This window comes from Sinohyriopsis cumingii, chromosome 18 (assembly GCF_028554795.1).
Source record: "Sinohyriopsis cumingii isolate HCF-2022 chromosome 18, ASM2855479v2, whole genome shotgun sequence".
NCBI classification, from domain to species: domain Eukaryota; kingdom Metazoa; phylum Mollusca; class Bivalvia; order Unionida; family Unionidae; genus Sinohyriopsis; species Sinohyriopsis cumingii.
The window spans coordinates 41,354,903-41,363,484 of NC_142978.1; the positions used below are offsets into that span (position 1 = coordinate 41,354,903).

At 32.6% G+C, this 8,582-nt stretch overlaps 2 protein-coding genes across 2 annotated transcripts in view; both read left to right on the plus strand.

Annotated features, from left to right (window-relative positions):
* The window catches only part of LOC149776476 (CCR4-NOT transcription complex subunit 1-like), a 36,769-nt gene extending 32,260 nt beyond the window's left edge, over window positions 1-4,509 (plus strand). The window contains exons 15-18 of the mRNA XM_089941309.1: window positions 354-422; window positions 1,031-1,217; window positions 2,309-2,441; window positions 4,491-4,509. Coding sequence (XP_089797435.1) covers window positions 354-422; window positions 1,031-1,217; window positions 2,309-2,441; window positions 4,491-4,509 — 408 coding nt within the window. The remainder of the gene's footprint in view (window positions 1-353; window positions 423-1,030; window positions 1,218-2,308; window positions 2,442-4,490) is intronic.
* Window positions 4,510-4,544: 35 nt separating this feature from the next.
* Window positions 4,545-8,338, plus strand: LOC149776477 (CCR4-NOT transcription complex subunit 1-like). The gene is made up of 2 exons (XM_089942408.1): window positions 4,545-4,673; window positions 6,717-8,338. The coding sequence occupies exons 1-2, from the start codon at window positions 4,558-4,560 to the stop codon at window positions 6,820-6,822; spliced, it is 222 nt and encodes a 73-aa protein (XP_089798534.1). The 5' UTR covers window positions 4,545-4,557; the 3' UTR covers window positions 6,823-8,338.
* Window positions 8,339-8,582: the final 244 nt, after the last annotated feature.

Genomic DNA, 8,582 nt, shown 5'->3' on the forward strand with positions numbered 1-8,582 from the left:
GCCATACTCCAACATTTTCCTATTTATATCAGATTTGCATTACATGATTAAAAATAGTTATACTCGCACAAAAAAAACAAAAAAATTATCAAGGGTAAAGAAGAGATAATAATTTAATTACTTGAAACAGAAGTATATGATGCTCTTACTTCCCCTTAGTTACGATTTCCCACCTATAGAGGACGCAACCGGAAATGTTTCTAGCTTCTATAAATTGTTCTTACAGATATAACAGTTGTGTGATTGTTTACTTAGCACAGACATCTAAATTCCAATAAATATTGTAAAACATTGGGTAGAAAAGCAGTGGCATAAATGAACTGAATAAAAATACATGCTGTTTTTGCTCACAGGATTTGGATTTGTATCTGAGAAGAGGATCTCCAGTAACCTTCCTTTCTAACCTCATAATGAATCTTAAGGTGAGCATTAATGTAACTCCATTATTTGGAATCCACCAATTACAAAATGTGTTTGTATGATTATGTGTTTTATCATTGCATTCCATACAGAAACCCATTGTAAGATAATTGCCTCTCTGGAATCAAAATTTTATTTTCTATAGCAAAGTAAGACAGAAAGGCAGGCCTTTTGTTATGTGCTTATTTATTAACATGCATCAACAGTTTAGGTTTCATTTGAACATTTTTTATTGATTATAAGTCATACATAATACATTACAAGGATTTTTTTACAGTATGATTTTTCCCATAACTGTGATAATATGTCTGGCAATGGTTAGCACCACTGACATGTCCAGCCATTTTAGAGTTACGCACAATGTGTAGATTCAAATTTTGTTTGTCATGTCATGAGTCAGCCATGTATGAATGTGTTATTATCTTCATCCTTGGAAACTTCTGTTGTGTTATCATACAGGTGGCATAGCACCCTCACCTGGCTCTGGCACCTGTATTCAACCACAATATGGTATAGCATAACAGTGCCCTTAGGAGAAAGCAATAGAAAAATAATTGTGCAGTTTGCGTATCAGAATAGTTTACTTTCACAATGCTATTTTTTGTTTCAGTCAAATGAACTCTACAGCCCTTTCAATTACAATGTCCCACTGATCAATGCACTTGTGCTTTATGTGGGAACTCAGGCAATCGACTGCATCAACAGCAAAGGTCTGACACCCAGCATGTCTCGCACCATCGCCGACTCCAAATACACGGAATTCTTTGATGATCTTGTATCTCAATTAGACACAATGGGTATGTAATTTTTGTCTAAATGCTATCTATCATGGCAATGCTAGCATACAGTAAGAAATAGGTATTTTCATCATTGTCTTTGATGATCTTGTATCTCAATTAGATACAATGGGTATGTACTTTTTGGCTAAATACTTGCTATAATTGCCATTAACATGATGGCAGTGTTATCATACAGTAAGAAATGGGTATTTTCATCATTGTCTTCGCTAATATATAGGTATAACATATTTTCACAAGTTGTACTTAGCAAACAAGATTAACGAGATTCCCACTGTCCGTATATATTGTCTAACAAAAGCTTTGTCGCAGAGAGAATGTGAAACTACTTTATGCATAGGATTCCAGTTGTTGGTGTACAGTTTGCTTATATTTAAAAGTGTGCATACCATTGTCTTCTTGTTTTTTTCTTCCTATAAACATACAATCATAAGAAATTTTGATCCACATTGCAAGGATTCCAGGAAGGAAAATTGCTCACATAATATTTGGTGACTCAACAACTTTCCTTCACTATCCCAAAATATTGTTGCAAGCTACAGTCGTCTCAGGTGCAACTTGTTAATAAATGTTTTGGCTACCTTAGCCAACTATATTTAAGAGACTGCAATACATATTCCACTATAGTGATTGGTTACTTTCCATAAAGCGTTTCATATTGGTTCCTAGTTCATGTTTTGATAGTAACGGTTTTGAAAGAAATTGCAAAAAAAGCATCCTACTGACCTTGACTTCTTGACCTTTTGGACTAAAGCAGATGAGTAATCTCAGTCCCACATGGACCTGTTGTTGCTAATCATTCATGGCAGTATGTCTGTTAGTATTTGTCATAGCATGCATATGAATTTCTTGGTTTCTGAAATTTCAGCTCCTCCTTAATGATCTAGACCAGTTCCTGGTTTGATTAAAATTGAAGAATTCCCTGATGATTTCATGTATGAAGGAAATTCATGGACACCTAAGACAAAGGGACAAATTCACATTGTATGTTTTTCTCAGCTACTGTTGTAAAAAATGTGGCCACTTATTACTTTTTCTGCATTTTTTTGCTTTCAGTTATAGTTTACTTACAATTTGAACTTTTTCCCCAGGTTGTTATTTGTTCCTTACTGCCATCTGCAACCAGCTCACATACCCAAACAGCCACACACACTACTTCAGCTGCTTGCTGCAGCACTTGTTTAATGCCACCATGAAAGAGGAAATTCATAAAGAAATTACCAGGCAAGTATTTAAACAGCTACTGCCATTTTTCTTGTATCATCACTGAATCTAAATGCAGTCTTTATTAGAAATTGTCAGAAAGATGATGGAATAATTTCGACAGGATTATTGGAGGGACAACAAGTCAAACATGCTATTTACAGTATTCATTGAGGATGGAGATAATGTTTTATAAGTCATATTTTCGACTGTTGTACTTTGCAGTTTTCATCACCGAAATACAATGTGAGGTCATTTATTTTCATGGCATCATTTTTTTACTGTCATTGTTTCAAGGGAGCCTATGGTATGGCTTTAAATTTAGTGTATGTAATGTGTGCATCATCAACAATTTATTGTTGGAGTCTCTGTTTCTTATTCAACTGAAATGAATTGTGGAATATAGGTTTATACCATCAAAATCTCACATTCATTAATGACCATAATCCAGGAATATTATTGTGATCTTGCATCTGATTGGCTAACCTTGTTTCCATTCAAAACACCATATTTTTGATCTAATTGTGGTCAAATATTCCAAAATGAATTCAGTAATGACCAAAATCCACCCATATTAGGTAATTTATCAAACTGGTAGAATTCATTACTGAGGCCATATTTGTGATTGCATTTTGATATAACCCTTTACCTCATGCAAGCATCTTTGGACGCCTCTACTCCATTCACATGGAAGCGCCTTTTGATGCCTGCTGTAAACTTCAGCCATTTTGAGCTGGTTTTCGTAGCACCACCTTCAGGGGAAAACCCCTCTTTTAAATACTACATTAATTTCTGCAAATGACAATTACGTCAGATCATGTGGTCACTGTTTATGCACTGGTTGATATTTGCTATTTAAAGTAACTGGGTCGTAATCTCCACTTTCCAAAATGGCGGTCGTGGATTTCATGTAGTACTTACAAAGTTTTCACGATTAGAATCACAACTATGAAAGATTCAATAACTTAAGTAAATGCTCTGATATTGATGTAGGCAGCAATTAGTTTTTATAAAGTATCAAATTCAGATGACTTAGTGATGTAGACGCAGACGATAAACATGTAAATTTCGTGTATGGGAAATGGCAGCTACGGTTGGTCATGTGGCCTCACTGTCATGATGTTGAACAAGTTCTCTCAAGATTTTAAAGCACATAAAAAATTCTTCCATGAAAATTAATTACACAGCTATAACAATCGGACTTTACTCTTAAATTTTTCTACACATAATAGATGTGTACCAAAAATGTAAAAAGGTTAAAATTGCTGTTAAATGTAACACACACTACATTGCTTAACAGTTCACAGGCAGGATTTCATTCAATACTTACGAAGTTTTCATGATTAGAATTACAACTATGAAAGATTTAATAACTATGGTTGAATGTAAAATGGTTAAAATTGCTGTTAAACATAACATACACTACATTGCTTAACAGTTCACAGGCAGGCCTATGCGTATATGGTCAGCATGGTAACAGGTGTTCTATTTATAGCACGCTGCACTTTGTCACTATGCTCTATGAGGTAAAGGGATAATGTGAAATACATGAATGATATCAGGTGAGTTCAATAAATAGCAGAATCTAATGAAACTAATGAGGTAATATTGCTTCTGATTGGCTGAGCTTTGTTTCCCCAATGGACAAAATTCTGATCCAAATTTGATCAGACTTGCAGTGATAATATGTAAGGTCTTTTAATGATCTAATCTTACAACTGATAGATTGAGCCACTCTAAAAACAATATTTTTACTCTGATTTTTATCAAACTGAATGTATGCTTCATAGTGCATATTAATGGAGGTCTTGACCATGAACAAGAAAATATTATGCCTTCAACTTTAGAAAGAATCTATATCAGGAAGTCCTAAAATTTTACATAGTATGAATTCTTATACTGCTACTAGTTTTGAAACAGTGGAATTATGTAAGCCAAGTGAATGATATGCCCATTTGGGTGTCTTGTTTATCTGTATTACATATGTTATTTATATCAGTGTACCAGGTAGATACACTGACTTATGTGATTTTAACTTCATTGATTTCCATGAGTTCTTATTTGAATCAGGTTGTCTGCCTTTGCATGATGTTAAATAATATCTCCATTCTTTTCTAACAGAGTAGTACTGGAGAGGATGGCTGTTAATCGCCATTATCCATGGGGCCTGCTTATCACGGCCATTGAGCTCATGAAGAACCCCATCTTCAAGTCCTTGGGTCATGATTATATCTCAGCTCCAGAAATAGAATCGTGAGTACATAACAGTAGATTGGTTACATGGGTGTGATATCGTGAGATTTATAAGTAATGGCCTAGGCAGTATTATAGAATTTGTCAGTTGACAAATAATGTGTCATAAAAGTCATTTGTCAGTGAGAAAGGCTATCTTGGAAAATAATTATTTTCAATTTAATACATCCAAATAATGGGTTCAGCAATGGGTAGTCCTATGGCTTCCTTCATTTGCTTTCCTTTCCATTGGTAAATCAGAAAAAGATTTTCTTCAAAGTGAAAAGTTTAATCCATCTGTTTGGTTCAGGTTTTAGATGATGTATTTATGATCTGGAACCATTCAACTGAAGAACTGAAAAAATGTATTGATTGCCTAAATCATTTTCATCGGACGATTAAATTTACTTAAACTGTTTTTAGTACGCATGTTTAATTTTTAGATGTAAATGTAATAAAAAATATTGATAACACTATCTCTGCAAATATTAATATCAAGGAAACTAATATGTTGAATATTCTTCATGTCATCCCAAGTCATGTAAAAACGGTATACCATATAGCCAGGCCAAAAGATACCAATGCATTATTTCAGATGATTGTCAATTACAAAATTGGTTGAATAAATTACAAACATATTTCCATAATAGAAATTATCCTACACATATAATTGATTCTGCGCTGAACAAAGCTCGTAATCTTACTCAACACAAGGATTTAAACACAGCAGAATGTAAAATAGAGCAAAATATAATTCCTTTCACAATACAATATAATCCGTAATTACTTAATATAGGTCATATAATTAATAATATTATAGTCTCCTAAATTTATCAATTTAGAAAAATAAACCAATTTTCGCATATAGAAGACCCAAGAATTTGCAAGATTTTCTAATTAGAACTAAAAGAGACAGAAAAAAACTTTTGTCATTAAATGTAACAGACACCAGTGCTCTCCATGTGCAAACATAAGAGAAAGTACTTCTTTCAGTAGTGCTAATACAAAAGAGGTATTTTCTCTACGTGATAACACTAACTGCATGTCAGCTGATGTGATTTATTTGATAACCTGTAAAAAAAGCATGCAGTATGTTGGACAAACACTACAGCAATCATCATCACTTTCATATAAAAGATTACAGAGATTCTCAGTTTTCCTCTAATATTTCAACACACTTTAGCTTCAGTAATCACTCTCTACTAAATTTTTCTTTCATGCCAATAGATATTGTGCTTGATGATATGAAAAGACTCATAAAAGAAACTTAATGGATTCATAAGTTATGTACTTCGTATCATAATGGCCATAATGCCAATCCACTATAAAGTCACATAATTTTTTAAAATTGATATATTTTATATCCTTTATTGTTTGCTTGACTTCGCTTGCGAATATTTAGGAAGGGCCAATACGTGAAGAGCCCAATACGTGATAGGCACATCCTTTATAACAATATAATTATATGTATGACTGTTTGTCTCTATTTTATTTTATTATATAATTGTAATAAATCTATGAATATATTTAGCTTCATTGGTCAAAAGTCAAGAGCTTATTCTATGGCATATTGTCTAGTTTCTGTCCATTAGCTAAAGAAAACGATGTTTATCTGATAGCATGCCAGAATTAGCCACAAGGTGTAAGTTTAGATCCTGCCATCAGGTCAACCCTGATCATCTGTTGCTGTGATAATAAACAAAAAACCTAGTTTGACCCTCAAAATGGCTACCATCAGGTCAACCCTGATCATCTGTTGCTGTGCCAATGAACACAAAACCAGACATAACTAGTTTGACTCTCAACATCTGGAAAATACCATATTTCCCTTTTTTTAAAACTAATTATGGACTTGACCAAACTTATGGTGTTGGCAGTATCTTAAATAGATTCACAAATCGAATTCCATGACAATTGCTTTTGTACTGAACTTTATATGAATGTGTTAAATCCTGAGTTTTTTAATAGGCCAGTTAACATTTGGCTTTGAAGTTGCATCATGTGTCATATGTACACACTAAGTGTATGGGATATAATGTTTGATATTTCCTACTTTTGTTGCAGATTGTACGATTATGTGGCCCAATTAGAGCAGCGAGAATCAAATCCTACCACACATGAACCAGAGTCTGCTGAGATACATGAAGAAAGGGAGTGCTATAAGTTTTAATGGCATTGTTTGATGAGAAGTAGTAATAGAGATTGTCCTAAGAAATAATTGTATGGGCTTACATCCAGAATTTATAAATGTAAACAAATGTATTTTTGTTAGGCATATATGTCACGATAATTGATTTAATGCTATGTGTTTCTGAGGGGTCCAATTTTATACTAAAATACATGGATGGGTATTTCAACCTTTATACACGTAGCTATTTTTTTTTCCTGGTAAGGATATCCTGTACTTTCTAAAAATATTTTAGATCTGTTCAACACATGCATGTTTTTCATTTCATTCAATATCAGGAATTGCAACAATCTGAGTCAATATCGACCTTTGAAAATGTGTCACACATCTTTATAACATTCATGAAATATTCATTATTAAATCTAATATTTTTGTACTTTTTGTCCATCTTCCTAGAGAGTGTCGCACATCTTTTTAGGTTAGTTCCTATAACTTTCATGAAATATTCATTCATTATTAAATCTAATATTTTTGTACTTTTTGTCCATCTTCCTACAGAGTGTCATACATCTTTTAAGGTTAGTTCCTATAACTTTCATGAAATATTCCTTCATTATTAAATCTAATATTTTTGTACTTTTTGTCCATCTTCCTACAGAGTGTCGCACATCTTTTTAGGTTAGTTCCTATAACTTTCATGAAATATTCCTTCATTATTAAATCTAATATTTTTGTACTTTTTGTCCATCTTCATACAGAGTGTCGCACATTATTTTAGGTTAGTTCCTATAACTTTCATGAAATATTCATTCATTATTAAATCTAATATTTTTGTACTTTTTGTCCATCTTCCTACAGAGTGTCGCACATTTTTTTAGGTTAGTTCCTATAACTTTCATGAAATATTCATTCATTATTAAATCTAATATTTTTGTACTTTTTGTCCATCTTCATACAGAGTGTCGCACATTTTTTTAGGTTAGTTCCTATAACTTTCATGAAATATTCATTCATTATTAAATCTAATATTTTTGTACTTTTTGTCCCTCTTCATACAGAGTGTCTCACATCTTTTTAGGTTAGTTCCTATAACTTTCATGAAATATTCATTCATTATTAAGTCTAATATTTTGTACATTTTGTCCATCTTCATACAGAGTACTTCATAATTTAATATTGGATTATACCATTAAGTATCATACCATATTTAATCCCAGTATCATGAGAGGATATATGTATTAAAGTCATGAAATCTTAGCATTCATTGGAACATGAGAGTGTATGTTATTGTTAACAGGGCTACAAGTGCAGGTGTCAAATGAGTGTGGTTTGATTGTGAAGACATCAAAAAGAGATTATTCTTGTAAACTTTACATTGCTACTAATTTTTATTTTTTTGGCATTACAGGAGTTGTGTGTAAGGCTTCAAAAGAATAAATTTATGTCAAAAATTCAGATACATTGGATCTTTCAAAACTTTTTTCCGTATCAGATCAATTTTGTACTGTCTTCATTTGTACTAAAAAATATTTTGATGGATAAATAATTTGCAGTATCATATTGGGCTCGATCAATTTATTTCTGTATGTTTACACATTTTCTTGAAACAAAGTATGCCATATGAACAAGTTTAATTTCATGTTTAAGAAACTGAAATGGAAAATATGGCCACAAATCCTTTCATAGAGATTGACAAATTATGCTCAGAGACATAATCCTGTGTCTTGTTTGTGGTATTTTTGTTAGGGAGAGCAATAGTCACATCTTTTAGTGCTTGCAGTAGATTACTAAATTTGAGCTAG